The sequence below is a fragment of the Episyrphus balteatus genome, chromosome 3 (genome assembly GCF_945859705.1).
Source record: "Episyrphus balteatus chromosome 3, idEpiBalt1.1, whole genome shotgun sequence".
Taxonomy (NCBI): Eukaryota; Metazoa; Arthropoda; class Insecta; order Diptera; family Syrphidae; genus Episyrphus; species Episyrphus balteatus.
The window spans coordinates 25,415,800-25,434,636 of NC_079136.1; the positions used below are offsets into that span (position 1 = coordinate 25,415,800).

Genomic DNA, 18,837 nt, shown 5'->3' on the forward strand with positions numbered 1-18,837 from the left:
CCAAATAGAATCAACCAATGGACAGCTTCTTCACCTGTCATAACCAAAAATCATACCACAAAAAATCTCATGGATCAAAGTGGGCAGCCGAAGAGTTCATTTGTTTCTAAATTCAACGCGCCTTGTTCAATTTGCTCTGGGTTACATGCACCGTATCGATGTCCCGATTTTTTGTCAAAGATAACATCAGAACGGCTAGCGAAGATAAAAGAATTGAGATTGTGTACTAGTTGCTTGAAAAAACACGAAGGAATCTGTCCAATGCCAAGATGTCCGCTGTGCGGTGGAACTCACAACAGCCTTCTTTGTTTGAAGGGACCCGATAGGGAAACACGAGTTGTAAACATGACACACGACTCCAAAAAATGGGCCAAACGCCCACGAAATCAATAGCAATCAAAGACCGAGAGCCTTATACCACTAAACCTCACTCCTTCTCCCAACAACTTCTCACACCTTCCTTGTCCCAGTAACTCCCCATCTTTTCCAATAAATTCGCATCAGAAGGGCTCTAAACAAACAACTGCTAGCTGTATTAAAAATCATAACGAATTACAATGCATCCAAAAACACAATCCTTTTAAATGTGAGTCACCGAATGGATTGGTCAATCAATTGAATTTTCCATCACAGACTGCAAAATTCAATTTAACTCCAGCAATAAAACTAGAATTGGCCCTGTTACCAACTGCCGCTTTTCAACTTTTTACAAGAAGTGGCGCCTCAGGTTCCGTGAGAGCATTATGCGATACCGGTGCTCAGGTCAACTTGATCACAAAAAAATGCGTCCAAAAAATTGGCTTATGCGTTCAAGTCATTCCAACTAACATCAGTGGTCTTGGAAAAAACTCTCAGTTAAAAACACATGGAGTTGTGTTCGCTGATTTATGGTCACGCGGTTTAAAAAAACTTGGTGTAACCATTCAAATGATTGTGGTTTCGAAATTAATGAGTAAATTGCCAGTCAACGAGTTACCTGCTAATTCAGCGGTCGAGTTTTTGGCTTCTGACTTGGCCGATCCTGAGTTCAACTTACCAGGGCGAATCGATGTCTTTCTAGGAGCAGGAGCTATGGCAGAAATAATGACCAAAGATGTGAAACGCTTAAAAAATGGGCTTACTGCTCAAGAAACCCAACTTGGTTGGATAATATACGGCAATTCCACAACTTCCTCTTCACCATCCGTTTATACCACATTAAGTGTTCCAGACACAAAAGGTTTAGAGGCGGCAATACGGCGACTATGGGAAATCGACCAGCTTGACGAGCCACTTGGCATGACACCAGATGAAAAATGGTGCGAAGAACATTTTCACAAAACCGTAAAACGAGATGAATTTGGCAGATATATTGTCACCATTCCAATTAAACCAAATAAACAAAATCTTCTTGGTTTGTCGCGTGACATGGCAATGAGACGTTTTCATGCTTTGGAAAGGCAGTTTGCAAAAGATCCGGGTTTCGCCGAATGGTATATTGAATACATGCGGGACCTGCTGAAGGTTGGGTTTATCCAGGAAGCGGCGTATCCAATTGATGAGACAAAGCCACATGCTTATATTCCACATCATGGCGTACGCCCGCCGAAGAAACCAAGGGTTGTTTTTGACGCATCAGCCGCCACATCAACCGGGTGGTCATTCAACGATATTCAACTACCAGGTCCAAGACTTCAAGGCGACTTGTATGATATTATAATTCGGTTCCGCATCGGCAAAATTGCTATGTCTGCTGATGTAAAAAAAATGTTCCCTCAGGTCAAAATTGCAGAGCATCAATGGGACATGCAGAGAATTTTTTGGAGAGAAAACATCAATGATCCCTTACGTGAATATCAACTACCCAGAGTAACGTTTGGGATGACTTCGTCAACATATAATGCAGTAAAGAGTATGCAACGGTGTGTTGATGACTATCGCGATGAACTTCCATTGGCTCACGAAGCAGTCTACAATTCTTTTTACGTGGATGATTTTTTAAAAAGTGTTCACACAACCGAGAAAGCGATTGCAACAAGAGAGCAGCTGGAAACATCTTTGGGTAGAGGCTGTTTCCCCTTGACAAAATGGGCGTCGAACGAACCAGCAATGTTGCTTGAAAACGAACGTATTCAGTTCAAAAGTTTGGAAGAAGAGTCATCAACAAGCGTTCTTGGACTGCTCTGGAATCCAGAAAATGACACACTCGGGTTTAAGATTCGCCATTTCAATGAATCGGAAACCATAACCAAACGAATCATTGCGAGTGAGGGTGCAAGAATTTACGACCCAAACGGTTACTTGGCTCCAGTCACTATGCGTGCAAAGTTGTTCATTCAGAAGTTATGGACAGTAGGTGCGAATTGGGACGAAAAGGTCAATGACGACATATCTGAAGCTTGGAAAGTGTATCGCGCAAGCATATCAACATTAACCGAAGTCAAAATTCCACGTTGGGTTGGAATTTCACCAGACAATGAACTCCAGCTACACACATTCTGCGATGCATCTAATATCGCCTATGGAGCGGTCGTATATGTGCGAGTCAAACAACCCGATGGTACCATCGTTGTCAATGTTCTGACATCAAAGAACAAATTGGCACCCAAACAGACCAAGACTATTCCTCGTTTGGAATTATGTGCAGCAGCAATGGGAGCGGTTCTAACAAAGAAGGTAGCCAAAATTCTTCAAGTACAAAATGAAAATTTGCACTATTGGTCTGATTCAGAGATTGTGTTGTACTGGCTTCGAAAATTTCCCGGCGATACAAAGGTTTTCGTTGGGAATCGAATATCGCTGATCCAAGAACATAGTGACGTGGAAAGGTGGAAACATGTACCGTCAAAAGAAAACCCAGGCGATCTTATTTCACGGGGCGTAATATCGACCGATCTGATCAACTGCAGCCTATGGTGGCATGGACCAGGTTTTTTGATGAAATCGCAAGACAATTGGCCACAATCGAAGCTTCTCAACTTACCACTTAAGAAAAAAATTGAAGCAGATGGCGAGCTCCGAAAAAACAAGGTGTTTAGCGCTCCAATCATGGTGTTGACTCTTACTAGTCAAAGTGGGCAGGGATGTTTAGAGATACACGATTTGTTAGATTATCATTCTTCAATGAACAAAGTGCTTCGTATTACAGCTTACGTTCAGCGATTCGTCCGACTCTTCTGCAAGAAATGGTTAAAGGTTAACAAAATTGAATTAGCTAAAGTTCTTCATGTACGCAAAAAACGAACTCGCGATGAGCAGGAAAACCAAAATCCTGCAAAACGAAGAAAAACATTACCGAAATCGCAGAGTGAATTGGTTAAAGAACAGAGTGAAATAAAAAAGCTTGTTGAAAAGGTGCCAGTGGTTACTCCTGAGGAGTATTCGGGTGCGTTAGCCTTTTGGATCAAACATACCCAGAAAAAAGAGTATCCGTTAGAACATCACAGACTGCTCAAGGCAAAACCTCTACCAAACGACAGTGATTTGCTCTCATTGACGCCCTTTATGGATACTGATGGCATAATTCGACTTGGTGGTCGAATATCTCGTGCCGAGCTTACCTTTCACCAAAAGCATCCAATTTTACTCCCTGCAAAGTGTATTCTCAGTTATAGGCTAATGCAACAGGCACATGCTGAGACACAACACGGCGGCCTGCAGCTATGCATGCAATACCTGCGCGACAAGTATTGGGTTACCAATTTAAGAACATCTATGCGTAAACTTATACACAAATGCGTTGTATGTACACGTTATCGTCAAAAAGTCTCAAACCAGCTAATGGCAGATCTACCAGCCGCTCGGGTGCAGATATCACGACCGTTTACACATTGCGGGGTTGATTTTGCCGGTCCTTATCGAATTCGCGCATACACTGGGCGAGGTGTACCAGTGTCTTCAAATGCATACCTTTGTCTGTTCATAGACTTCCCCACGAAGGCTGTCCATTTGGAGCTGGTAAGCGACCTGAGTTCTAAGGCATTTTTGGCAGCCTTGGACCGCCTCGTGGCAAGAAGAGGAATGGTCTCACATATCTACAGTGACAATGGCACAAATTTCGTTGGCGCGAACTCTGAATTAAAACGAATTGAAGAACAGCTGCGCAAAAATGATTTACAAGATGAGGTTGCCAAACGTCGAATTACGTGGCATTTTAACACGCCCTTAGCTCCACACCATGGTGGGCTCTGGGAAGCAAGTGTCAAGAGGGCCAAATACCATCTAAATAGGGAAATCGGTTCCCGAAGTTTCACGTTCGAAGAGCTGTACACTGCTTTCGTTCGAATCGAACTTTGCCTAAATTCCCGGCCGCTGTGTGCATTAAAGGACGATCCTAATGATCTGACAGCCCTAACACCAGGACACTTCCTAACTGGAGGTCAGCTCATCCGTCCGCTGGGTCCAGATGTAAAGGAAATAGCATCACATCGGCTGGATAGCTGGGACAAGATCCATCAATTCGAACAGAGTATCTGGAGCAGGTGGTCTCAAGACTACTTGAGTGAGCTGCAACTGCGGACGAAGTGGAAGCTGCCTAACAGAAACTTGCAAGTCGGAGACTTGGTTTTCTTGAAGGAAGAAAATCAGCCACCAGGAGTCTGGAAACGAGCCCGCATTATAAAGGTGTATGCGGATAAAGATGGACTAGTGCGAAGTGCCCGAATTCGTGCAGGTGGTCGCATGTATGATCGTCCGGTGAATAAGTTATGTCTTATTCCTATAGAAGACAGCCTGCAACCCCACAACGAAATGTGTGCGAATGGGAAGTGCACAGAAGGGTGTACGTTGTCAAGTTACGAAGGCCATAAGGTCTCTAAGCTACTTCATCCGTAGAGCAATCTAGTTCAGAAGCAGTTTGAATTTTTAAGTTTTATTTTGTTTTACTTTTCTTTTATTTATTTTTATACCTACATTTCAAAGTTTTTTAAGTTTTGTTTTTTCTATTGAATTACCTTTATTTTTTAATTTGTTTTGTTCATTTACTTATCTTAAAATTAATTTTAAGTCGGAAACTATTAAACTGAGAGTTTAAAGTGGGCAGAGTGTAAAATAATCCCCGCCAATTGAGTACCTCTCCGTACACACACCAACTGAAATGAGTGAACAGGCGATCAGCTGGTGTGTGTGTTTCCTCCTTCCTCAACCCACACCCGAATAGAGTCAGTCAGATAAAAACCTCGCAATAAACAGGACGTCCAGTCCTACTCAAAGTATTCAGTTGTGTTTTATTTATAAATTAATTGAGAATTTGCTATACAGTCCACTAAATTTAATAAGGTTATTGATCACCATCTGAAAGCCTATTGTAAATATTCATATCAACCATGTCTGCACGACATCTACGAAAAGGCTAGAAGTTTTGAACCCAATCAGTTTTCATCAAAAAAAAAGCAAAAATATCAATCTTTTTTATCTTCTCAAGCCCTTAAATAAATTTTTTAAAATTAAAACAAAAAAACTAGACAAAATTTTTTTTCGGTTTTTCTTCATCCACGAGGTAATTAATATGTACTGGAATTAAGTATTTTAACTGTTAATTTCAATGAAAACATTTTTCTTCAAAAACCTCTTTTTGATCAAACAAAAAGTCTCAAGCATGGACCCAAATGGTTTGTTAAAACGCTTATAAATGGATAGACCAGTGCCGATGCCTTCAAAAACATTAAAAAGTACAAAAAAATCATAGTAGGATGAAACCCATTGGAAAAGGAGGTGAATATGATGAAAATTAAAGGAAAAATAAATTACGGGCGAGCCGAGTTCGGGAAGTGGGTGGGTTGAGTTTTTAGTGGTAAAAAATGGTATATCTCGATTTCCGGCAAAACTACAAATCCTATAGAAAAAAGTTGTATGTCAAAGTTGTAGGTAATAAAAAGATCTACAACTTTTGTATCAAAAATTTTTTCACATAACCTCAAAATTTATGTGAAAAATTCAAAAAACCTAGTTTTTGGTTTTTTATTTTTATCTTTTTCAAAAACAAAAATTTTTCTACGAAATTTGGTGAAAACTTACCTTATTATGTTCCAAATACACTGTAATTTATTTGATTTAAAATATTAATTTGTTCACCTTATTTTGACGTAATACCAAAAAAACACCCTAATTTTCAATCGAAAATTCACGTGTCAAAATATCAGCTTTTTTCAAAAAGTCGGTGAGCATTTCGTTCGTTAAAATGTCTATTTTCTGATGGTGTAAAAAAAATTGTACATTAGTATACTATAGACCATGTTCTAGTAAAATTCAAAAAATGAAAAAAGCTTGAATTCGAAAAAAAATTTTTATCATTGTTTACAATTTTGGCCTATTTATTCAAATTTACACTTTAATTACTCAAAAAACGTAAGATTTCATGTAACATTGATTAATCTTACGTTTTTTGAGTAATTTAAGTGTAAATTTGAATAAATAGGCCAAAATTGTAAACAATGATAAAAAAATTTTTTCGAATTCAAGCTTTTTTCATTTTTTGAATTTTACTAGAACATGTTCTATAGTATACTAATGTACAATTTTTTTTACACCATCAGAAAATAGACATTTTAACGAACGAAATGCCCACCGACTTTTTGAAAAAAGCTGATATTTTGACACGTGAATTTTCGATTGAAAATTAGGGTGTTTTTTTGGTATTACGTCAAAATAAGGTGAACAAATTAATATTTTAAATCAAATAAATTACAGTGTATTTGGAACATAATAAGGTAAGTTTTCACCAAATTTCGTAGAAAAATTTTTGTTTTTGAAAAAGATAAAAATAAAAAACCAAAAACTAGGTTTTTTGAATTTTTCACATAAATTTTGAGGTTATGTGAAAAAATTGTTCATACAAAAGTTGTAGATCTTTTTATTACCTACAACTTTGACATACAACTTTTTTCTATAGGATTTGTAGTTTTGCCGGAAATCGAGATATACCATTTTTTACCACTAAAAACTCAACCCACCCACTTCCCGAACTCGGCTCGCCCGTAATTTATTTTTCCTTTAATTTTCATCATATTCACCTCCTTTTCCAATGGGTTTCATTCTACTATGATTTTTTTTGGTTTCAAAAATTATCGACCCTGGTCTAGGAGTTTTACTAAAGGTCTTAAAATTTAGGAAAAACTATAAGGGATCAGGTTTTTTAATTCAAGAAGTTGAATCTTAAAAAAAAACTTAAAATATGGATGCATGAAACAAAGCAAGCATTTTTAAACCTAAAACGTTTAAAAGCGGCAAACGTGTCGAAGTTGCACTTAGTTGCAATTTTTTTTTACAGATTCAATTTGATACGAGTTTAACCTTTAGAAAACATTAAATTTCATCACGCAATAATGTGAAATCGTATAACTTTTCACCTTACCAACACAGAAAGACAATATTTGTACGTTTAATTTATATTAAGATTCAACATATCACTATTTTATTTTTAAAGTAATACAACATTTAGATACAGCATCTAGTAGACAGCTTGGTATCTCTTTATCAAAAACTTTTTTCTGTAGACACTTCAAAAAAAAAGTACTTAATTAAGCACTGTCGCTAAATTATCATAAAATTTTATTTTATTTTTGGGTTGAAAACTCTGAACTCTAGAGTGCTGCTGTTAGTCTCCTGGAGCTGGAGTGTTAATCAATTTTAAAACTATAAGACAACGCATAGTAAGTTATCTTATTTTAGTAGTAAATTGAATTTTTACTTTTGGATCAGTTTAAAATTTTGTGTTTTGTCCGACTAAATTGACTTAATACCCCGTTGTGCCGTGTTTAGTCGGTTATAAAAACAGATTTTATTATTATTTATTTTTCAACTAATTAAATTCCTTAAAAATATCAAATTTTCCCTAATTTTGTTCAATAAAACGTTTTAATATTAGAGTAACTTTTACCATTAGAGCATGTACGTGCGACCCAAGTCGAGCATTTTATTTATTGTGCACTTGATTTTTCCAAAAATGACGAAAAGCTGTGTTTTTTTTTTTTTTTTTGGTTTTCAAATTGGGTATTTTATATACCTTATGGCTTAAATTTTATTTTTATCATTAAAGAAAAAAAAATTGTCCAATTTAGAATACACAAAATTGGAAAATTCCCAATTTTCTGTATTCTAAATTGGACAATTTTTTTTTTGTTTAGCCAATTAAATTTTTTAAGCCTAAGAATTTTCAGGTAAAATTAAGAAAAAGGTACATAGAAGTTCAACACTTCAATTGGTTAATATTTATAATGCTTGACGATGAAAGTGCGAGTATGTTCTACACAAAACCTACTTTCCAACCATTTTTTTGTTTTGTAAATATTTTTTAAGCTCTTGTATCTTTATGTATATCCACCCACAAGAAGCTGAGTATACGTAATTAGAAAAATTAATCATCATTTATGGTTTATTCAGCTTTCTTTGTATATTGTTTTATGGATTAGAAAACTGCCAAAACGTATTCACTCGAAATAAATATAAATACAAAAATGAAGGTGTGAAAGTATTTGTTTTCTTCTTCCACCCACACAATAAGATACATCAGAATAACTGAAAGTGGCACAAAATCAAGTCGAAAGATGATTAATTTTACCAAAAATAAAAAAAATAATCCTACACCCACCTCATCTAAAGCAAAAGTGAAATTTTTTTGCTTGAATTGAAGTAGATACAAGTACCATGTTCTTAATTTACCAAAATAATCCTCTTCCAGTGTTTGTTCACAATTAGCGAAAGCCAACAAAATATTTCCCCCTTTTTTGGTATGTTGTGTAGGAAGGTTGAAAAATGTTGAAAACCACAACTGATGAGTTGCATGATTTTACTTTAATGTGATGTTAAAATTTGATAAATAAATTAACAATGTGTTAAAAATATATACAAATTTAATATGCACACCCAATTTTCGGGTCTTTTTATTGTTATCATGCATTTATTACATCATTAACCAACAAAAATTTAACCACTTGACATTTTTTGCTAATGGTTGGAATTGAAAATGAATTTTGAAAAACTTTTACCCAAATGAAATCAACTTACAGAATTGCTTGATGACTCGTTTTATGAGTATGTACATTGTACAGTCTGGTTCCGGATATTTGCGGTAACAGTGTTGTGAAATTTTGACTTTTACATTTTTACTCGTGATACAGCCTTTTGAAAAGGCCCTAGAATGTTTCATTGGTATTTTCTACTTTGTATGTTTGTAAATTCTTGTAAATTATGTAAAATAATTCAAAATTTTAAAACAATTTTTCAAACTTTAAATGATTTTATTCGTATGTAGATAATAAAACATTGAAAAATACATAAGAATAAGCAAGGATAAAATTTTAATTGACAACTAATTATTACAGCACCGTTCCTATCCTCTTTTTTCTACTCAATCTACCAACAATATTTTTAAATACAATTTTTGAAAACAAACATATCCTCCGTGAAAACACTTCCAATATAAAAATACCAAAACTTATCCCTAAAAATGTCTGAAGAAATCCAAAAGTACCTTTAAGATATTTCACTTTAACTGGTTTAATTTTCGAACTATTTCTTTTCAATTCATCATTCACCACAATATGATACCGCTCTTTTGTCAATCCATTTGCATTTAAATTTTCAATATGCTTATTAAATTCTTCTGTTAAAAATGAAAATTTTGGCATATAAAGACATAAAGGGTATTGTAATATGGGCTTTTTAATCATATAAAAACGTTCTAATTTTGTATAGTCTTGATTATATATACCCAATGTCATTTCTTCAATTATAGCTGCATATTTTTCATCTTTATCAAATTTAAGAAATTCTTCTAAAAATTGCAAAGGAGATAAATCTAGGGGTTTTAAATTATTCGAAAGATTAGTAAAGTCCTGTATCAATCCGTAGTTAATAGATTCACAAAAAAATGTATAACCACTTTTATTTGCTTCTTCAAAACTTTGTGGTAAATGTTTTCTCGGACGATTGTGCATAAACTTAAAAACTGAACCTTCATAAGAACTTCGAATAATCAAAATGGAAAAAATCCATACAAAAATACCAATTCTCTTTGACATTTCTCCAAAATTTATAGAAGAATTGTGTTCGGAAATGTTTCGCAAAATCCATTTTCCAATGAAAAATAATAAAATCAATAACCAAGAAGTCTTATCAAATGGTAATAACAATGTCTCAAGATTATGATACGTTTTCGAGCGTTTAAGAAGTACTACAAAATAAGTTCGTTTGTATTCATTCGAACAAGCGAAATGTCTTGTTCTCAATTCCAAACATAATGTTACTCCAGCCATTACGTCACCAATACCATCATTGATCTGAGAAAAAAGAAAATCTATTAGTATTTTAAAGTGAAACTATTTAAGACTTACAAGTTTAAAAGCACCAGTAATAGTTCCATTCTCAAAAACTGTTCCTCTAGCTTTTGGTGAAAAAACCGCTTTCAGTGTAAAATTCATAATATCTGCTAAGGTTTCTAAATAACGCACTTCAATTCCGGATATCTCATTTTGGTTGTCTATAGAAAGAAAGCCTGGTATTTCCCATACGACCATTTCCAAAGGACACATCCAAAGGTTGCTTAATTTTTTTGGAAACGAAGAAGTGTTTCGTTCGAAAACTCCATTTTTATATCGATCGTAAACTATTGGAGTGGTATCTTTGCATCTTTCTTGGTTAAAAGGATAATAGGAGTAAATTGTAGTAGAAGAATTGACATCATCAACTAGAATATTGACATTTATGATGTGTTCTCTGAAACATATTTCAATCATTCCCTCGATTTCAACATTTACATTTGTTTTAGGAAAATCTGGAAAGAGTATAATGTAGAAATTTTGACGAACTCCAGTCTTATCATAAGAATGAACTCGTTCCTCATTCAAAAGTCCTCTAAAAAAACATTTTTATATCAATACAAATTATTTAAAAAGAAATTATAACTATCAACAAACCCAAATGAATTGAATGAATCCACAAAAAATATCCGATTATAAATGGAGTAGTATGAACTTTTTTCAAAGGTATTTCGAAGCTCGTAAATGACATTGTTTAGATCCTTTGACAAATAATTATCAATTTTGTCCCGGTGAACATACTTTAACTTTGGTTGTATAATCACACGGAAAATTCTTGTGTCTGGAATGTTTTCATTGATAATCATTTTTTGTAGACATTCAACTAAGTTGCTTTTAACTTCCGTATTTTGAAATCCTAAACTTGAATTGACAATCAAGAGTACAATTGCGAGTAAAATTTTTAAAATTCGTGCCATTTGTTGTAATTTTAAGGTTAAACTAACATTGACGACAATTCAAACAAATATGTAATACTCATCAAATAATTTAAATGGAATTAATAAAATAACCTCAAAGTGTTCATCAAAACTAGAAATGTGTAATTATTTAAATAGCTTTTGTGCATGTTTTCATGTAATTTTAGTCATGAAAGGATTTTATAAAAAAAAAATTCTCTTAGGAATTGAATTTGATATCCTAAATTTGTACAAACTAAAAGCAGCTGATTTTTGGTCTATAAATAGGTACATTTTCAAAGATTCAGGGAATGATTTTTTTTTTTTTTTGTGTAAAGTGCAGCTAAATGTGATTCCTGTTTATAATATGCCTCGTCACATAAATTGATTACTTTGTGTTTAATTGATTTTAATATAACTCATTTACGAGTATGTTTATATGGATTATACAATTATATCCATGTTTTTACCCAGGGCTTTTAAATAGATATAAAATGTGGTGATTTTGTACTTTATATTTTAATGGCCTAAAATAACTAGGCCATTTTGAATGTGTTGTACTAATTAAGGTTAACCAATGTTGGGGTTTGTGAAGTGCTGGTGAATAATGTCAAAAGTGATTTAATTTTGGAAAAACAAAATTGTTTGCTGCCTCATGGGTTATTGTTTCAATCAAATCTTCTTTTTTTTTTTTTGTGGATAAAACTAGGCTATTAGTTAAAATTTCTGTTGGTAAGTTTATTATATTAATTTGATTAGAATGAAAAAAAAGAAGATTTTGATGCAATTAAAATTTGATGTGAAAGCTAAAATTAAGGTATTTTAGATTTCAAAAATTATGGTTAGGGAAAACTTTTGTTTGAAAGTTTATACATATCAAGCTCGAAAAGAATTCCTTAGGTTTTTATTAAACTTGTTGTCTTTATTCAAGAATGTTCATTTTCTAAAAAAAAAAACAAGAATAACGGAAAAATTTGAGTAAAAATATTCACGAACATTGACAATTTTTAAAATTATTTCTGTTTATTCTGTTAATTGTTAGATAATGATGATATTTTGATCTTAATGTTATCTGGTAAACCATTCTTGTTTTATCTCGCATTTGGCCGCTTCACTATGGGACCAAACGATGTAAATCATCTCAAAATTTCATAACTTTTTTGTTTCTTAATATTTTTGTTTGAAATTTGGCACAAATATACTACAATGTATATGCTTCAACATTGAATAAAAATCAGACCTAAAAAAATTATGTATGTATTTATTATAACATTTTCAAAAACAGAAATTATGAAAAAAAGCTCAAATTCATCAATTAATGGCTTAATTCATATAGAAAAGAAAGAAAAAAATATGAAAGGGATAAGTATCCAAAAACGTAGAGACTAAATTAACCACTTTCTTAATAAAATCAAAATTATTGTGTATTTTATAAAACTCAAACAAAAAAAAATGATGAAGAGGAAAAAAATATTAAAACGAAAAAGAATATGAAAATAATTTATATTTTATATAGAAAAGGCTTTTTAAATAAAACAAAAGCTTGAGATAAGAATTAAAATAGCGTAAAAAAATAATAGTTTGAAAAAATGGGATGAAATTAAATAAAATCAAATCTGCAGATTTTGATTTGCGGCAGAAAATGGGACTTAAAATCCGTTTAGATGGTCAAGCTTGTTGGGAATTCCCTTTATAGGGGATCCCAAAAGTAATAATATAAAATACATATCTCAAATTCTTACCATTTTCGATTAAATGCACTTCTTGTGAAATTTCGAAAAATTCCTACTTTGAAACTGTATTTTACTTCCCCTGTTCATAATTGATTCTTGTTTTTACAAACGTTCACTGAAACATTGGTAAATAAGAACCAATTATTTAATCAAAACATTATTTATTTTGTTCGAAATATCGCTACAAATTAGTTAGCAGTTTTAATGAAACTTTTTCTTACTTTTATTATAGAGCAACACCCTAAAAAATAAATTGTAAATTTTAAAACAGGTTAATCATTTTTATAACTTGCCTAGTTATCAAAGTTTTCAAAAAAAGTATACAAAATTCGGAAATTGAAGTTAGGATGAAAGATACTATAATTTGAATTCAACAAAACAAGGTTTTTCAGAGTAAAAAAAAACAATAAAAAACATAGGCTTTTGTTTAAACTTATTTGTAGCGAAATAATTTTTTTTTTATTTGTCAATTGTTCTTAATTGTCAATTATTGTTTTAGGGACATATTTGTAAAAAAAACAAAAATATAATATGAACAGCGGAAGCAAAATACTGTCTTAAAGTAGGAATTTTTCGAAATTTCACGAGAAGTGCATTTAATCGAAAACGGTAAATATTTGGGATAAACAAGTTACCAAATTTTAAGAGCCCTTTAAATAGCCTATCAGAATATTTCAGTAAGACAGGAAAAAAAAGATTTGCAAACATTTTTGGAAAATTTTTATTTTATACCTACATTTTTGACCGTAAATCAAAATGGCGCAAATATTCTCAAAATTTTATTTTTATTCCTTAATTTTGAGTAAAATGAGATTCTAAATTCATTCATAACTCGACATCGGCAGTCGTCGGCAAAGGGGAAATCTACAATTGAAAATTAAAGTTGTCCAAATTACTTCCCATTAATTGTTATTTTTTCTAAGCAATCAATTTAAAGTACATTCAAAAACAAATAACGGATTTATAAAGTAGAGATTCTAACCTTTTTATTGATTTACAACACTTATAAGGTTCCTTCACAAACTTCTAAGAAAACTAAGATAAAACTGTTATATAAAATTGGACGAAAAACAATAAAAATTGAAATGTAAAATTCGAGACTCATTTTAAGTACTTTTATCCAAAATATATTAAAAACGATGTAAGCTATCATAATGGCGCACATTTCTATTATGTTAAACAATCATTACTTTTTTGAAATGATCAATTTTGTTAAAACCAATTTTGAGATGGTTTTGGTCGTTTGGTCCCATTGTGCGCTTATCAATAAGATCGCATGTACTTTCACGTATAGTTGAAATTATTTTAAACTCTCCAAAATTATTTGACTCGCCAAAATTATTTTACTGATCGATCTTATTACAATTAACGAACTTTTCATACTTTCAGATCAGCTTTCATCAACTTCGACTAATTACTTCATGAATACTGTTTTGGTGACTAAACGATTTGCTAACTGAAACAAAACAAAGAAATAGCACTACTTTGGTACTTTTTGGCCCCTGTTTAAATTTTTTTTTGTTCATTGAATAGGAAAAACAACCATACTTAAATGTCCTCAATTTCATGACTTTTCGTCAAGAAATGGCCATGCAAATGGTTATTGACGCCATAAAGCACCAAATGCCACCACTGTGATTCGAGGAGAATGATAGTAATTCAAAGCCCTCTTTGCCGATAAATTTTTAAATCTTCAGCGAGTTCATGACTCACTGATGTTGTTAACTTTATTTTTACTTCTTACTTGCTAAAAATAATAATTTACCAAAGACATACTCTATAAAAATGAAAAATATCGAAAAATGGAAATTTTGCAATACCTATATATCGAAAAATTTCAAAACGCATGTGCGACCGGAAGTCCTTCCCAATTTGAAAAAAAAAAATTTATCGTGGATTTTCCCTATTTCCCAAAAAAAAAAAAAAACACCCTTTAACCTAAAATATTTGTATTGACTGTTTGGGTTCTTGGTTTCTGTTATAAATGAAACATTTTTTACCAATTTTCTTTGGTTTTTTCTCAGTTTTTGTGGTACTAATTCCGAATTTCATAATTTCTTAAAAAAAAAACACCCTTTCACTCAAGATAATTTTGTACACTTTATAGATTCTTAATTCTTATACCAACCAAAACTCTTTCACCAAGTTTTGAAAAAAAAAAAAAAATTAATAAAATATAAGTCAGCTGTTATGATACCTTTCTCACACATAACTCAACCCATCAAAAAACAACCTTTCACCAAAAATATTTTTAAAAACTTTTTGAATCCTTTGTCCTTGTTTTATATAAAACCTTAATCCCGAATTTCATCAGTGTAGCATGTTTTTCACATGGGTTTCGTTTTGACTTTATGTCGTTAGACTCAGCATCAAAAAATACCTTAGAATAATTTTTTTAAATATATTTTTGGGCTTCACCCCCTCCATCTTGTGCGCGAAAAAACACCCTTCCACCCAATTTTTTTTTAATAGACTTTTTTATCCTTGGTTCTTATCCTAAAAGCAAACTTTTTGCCAAGTTTCATGAGTGTAACAATTTTTAATTTTTTAAATGCCTATTTTACCTGTAGGTACTATAACAGTCGACGTCCAGTATAACAATTGATATACCTAATGACTTCATATCAAACTATAACGACGCAATGAAAGAAAGTTAATTAGAGATGTTAATGTTAATCTAAAAACCGTTCGTTATGTCGAAATTCGCTATATCGGGTATTCGTTATACTGGACGTCCACTGTATATTAAAAAAAAAAAAAAAATCATGTGTGCAATTCACACTTGGTAGAAGTGAAACCTTAAAAAATCATTTTTATTGCAAAAAAAAAAATAGAAAAAATCTACCTATTTTTATTCTATCACCTTCAAATCCATGGTTTTTATATGACAACCTAGATAAATTTTATATAATCTGAAAGCTTATTGTCTTAGCTCAAAATATATATATCGATCAAGTCTATGAGACATCTACAAAAAGAGCTAGAATTTTTTGAACTCGATCAATTTCCATAAAAAAAAGCGAAAAAACACGTATTTTTATCTTCTCACACTATTAAATCCATTTTTTTCCCTAACAACCTATACAAATTTTTACACCATCTGAAAGCTTATTGTCTTAGCTCGAAATATATATATCGATCAAGGGTATGAGACATCTGCAAAAAGAGCTAGAATTTTTTAAACTCGATGAAATTTCATCCAAAAAGCAAAAAAAAACATTTATTTTTATGTTTTCATGCTATTAAATCAATTTTTTTGTTTGACAACCTATAAAAAATTGTATACCATGTGAAAGCTTATTGTTTCACCTTGTATAATGATGCATAAATCTTATTTCAAAGATGTCTACAAGAGAAGTTAGAATTTTTTAAAGTCAACCATGTCGAATTTCCAGACTGAGATTACGGTACTTCCTACACTGGTAGCTGGTTATCGCCAATAGATCTCCACAGGTGTTTTGAGGTATTTTTAAATTTTTTTCAATTTAAGATTGTGTAACTTGTAGAGCACGTAACGTTATGTGTGATATATCAAATAGAAGGTTATGTTATAAGCATGCGTATTAAAGTTAAACCAAATTTGTATGTGCACTAGATCAAAAGATATAACGTGTGTTGGAAAAGAACATCTTTTTACAGTTATCTCCGAGTTTTGAATATAAAATTAATTGAAATTTGTACAATTATAATTTATTTAATTACCTATTTACAGTACAAATTTCATTAATCTATCTATTAAAACAAAAAAGTTATAACAAGTTGAAGTCGTGTCGCGTTTTCGTTTCATCTTGTTTCAAATCACTACGATACTAAAGAAGTTTTCACTTCAAAAATAAGATGTTAGGGTGGTAAATTTTTTTCTTTGTAATAATTTAATTTTTTAATTTGTTAGATTTTGAGCCGATTATGTGGAGGCAGAAGATATTAACCGATTTTGATTATTTCATAAACCCTTCTCAATCTCCACAATTTGAAAATTTTTCGCACTATTAGGATTTAAAATTCGTATAAAATAAAATGCACGACTGGGTCGCACGAACTTGCTCTTAGAGTTCAAGTTGATTAAATTTTTAAGACTTTTTATATAGAAACTTGGGAAATGTTGGTATATAAAAAACAAAAAAAAAAAATAAAATTAATTTTTCAAAAAAATAAAACAATATCTGAAATCAAATCACCCCACAAAACAAGTATGCAGTTTTATTTGATATATAAAGGTGCATTTTTAGAAAAAAAGTTTTCAAAATCGTTAGAGCCGTTTTTTAAAAAACTAATTTTTTATAAATAATTTTTTGAAAAAAAGGTTTAAAAATAAAATTGGTATGCCATTTTGTAGAAATCACTAATCAACATCTAAAAACAAAATTTCAAAAAAATTCAATGTCCCGTTTTCAAAAAATTGATTTTTCAAAAAAAAATTTTCAAAATTTTTTTAAAAATCCAAAAATTATTTTTTTCAAAATTTTATTTTTGACTTATGTTTAAATTATATAAATGCTTTCGTATAAAAAATTTCGTTGAAATACAATAAGTAGTTTTGCGGAAAATTCGATTTGAAAAAAGCGGTCCTATGGCAGGTACCGTTAATAATGATTTTCAAAAAAAATTTTTTTCTTCGAAAGATAGACCTTGTTAAAAAACTAACACTTGAATTTTTTTAACAAAATCGTTGGAGCCGTTTTTGTGAAATTAAACTTTTCCGAAATTTTTGTATGACAGGTACCGTTATTTTTGGTCCAAAAAAATTTATTCCAAAAACCCCTCTGGAGAGCCTCCAAAAACTGCTACATAGCAAGTTTGGAGTCAATCGGTCCATCCGTTTAGGCTCTAGTTCCTTATACAGACAGACAGACAGACTGACAGACAGACGGACTTCCGGGACCCACTTTTTTGGCATTGTCTATCATCGCAATGTCATGGAAAAATGTTTTCTCAACTTTTTTTTTTGTACGAATGCATAACTTGATATATAGTACCTATATCGCAAGTAAAAAATTTTTTCAATCTACCATAATATCCTTTTTTTCGAATTTTTTTATAATATTCTTTGAGAAAACCTGAAAAGAAGCGTAAAATAAAAGTAACAAAAATTAAGTTTCAAAGAGATTTTAATTTTTTTTACAAGGTGTTTGAGATTTATCAAGACTTTGTTAAGTCCTTTTGAATACCCTTAAAGACCAATTTTGTTCTTTTAATTTTGAAAGCGAAAATAATGGTAGGTAATGATGATGGAAAAGCCTGAGAGCGTGAGAGTGCCTGTTAATGGGGCCCTTACATTCCGACATAAGGCGTTCTTAGGATTAATATTCTAACACTACAACATCAGTTCAGAAATCAAGCTTGATCATCAAAACACCAGGCTCAGAAAAAAAACAAGCCCTCATTTGTGTGCTTTCCAATAGATCAAGCGCTATATTGAATCAATCCTGACAAGTCTGATAAAGTTCAAAAACCCAACTTCTTTGGATGAATATGATGTCCTTAAAAAAAAAATACACCAATAACAAATAAAACAAGTGATAAATAACCACTGAAATGGAACGAATTTAATTTAAAATTATTCAAGTTATTAACCCCTCAAGTATTTTTAAGCACAAAATTTTGTATGCCAAATATTTGAAGTGCCTTTTCATTTTCATTTTCATCATCAACATCATCATCATCACTCTGTGTATAATATGTGCTTGAAAAAAAAAAAATTGGAAAAAGAATTTTCGCTCTTTTTTTTTTGCATCATCATCCAGCTAAACAACCCCTCAATTTGAATGAGTCCAATATAGAAATGAACAACTCTATATATATTCCTATAATACCTTTATACTATATCGACTGATGGTTTGAGTTTTTGTATTCAAAAAATCTCACAATGTTAAGTATACCAACAACAAAAAAAAGTACAACCATCAGAATCAA

General features: G+C 31.7%; 2 protein-coding genes across 3 annotated transcripts in view; one reads left to right on the forward strand and one right to left on the reverse strand.

Moving 5' to 3' along the window:
* LOC129915851 (uncharacterized) overlaps nucleotides 1-18,837 on the forward strand; it is a 337,223-nt gene that overhangs the window by 102,666 nt on the left and 215,720 nt on the right. The window lies entirely within an intron of this gene.
* On the reverse strand, nucleotides 9,228-11,094 carry LOC129915852 (uncharacterized). The gene is made up of 2 exons (XM_055995544.1): nucleotides 10,311-11,094; nucleotides 9,228-10,256 (listed from the first exon to the last, which is right to left on the reverse strand). The coding sequence occupies exons 1-2, from the start codon at nucleotides 10,710-10,712 to the stop codon at nucleotides 9,294-9,296; spliced, it is 1,365 nt and encodes a 454-aa protein (XP_055851519.1). The 5' UTR covers nucleotides 10,713-11,094; the 3' UTR covers nucleotides 9,228-9,293.

Coding starts and splice junctions, on each gene's coding strand:
- LOC129915852 (XM_055995544.1), bottom strand. CDS start 10,712: ATGATTGAAATATGTTTCAGAGAACACATCATAAATGTCAATATTCTA. Junction 10,257..10,310: donor TTACTGGTGCTTTTAAACTT/GTAAGTCTTAAA, acceptor CTTTTTTCTCAG/ATCAATGATGGTATTGGTGA.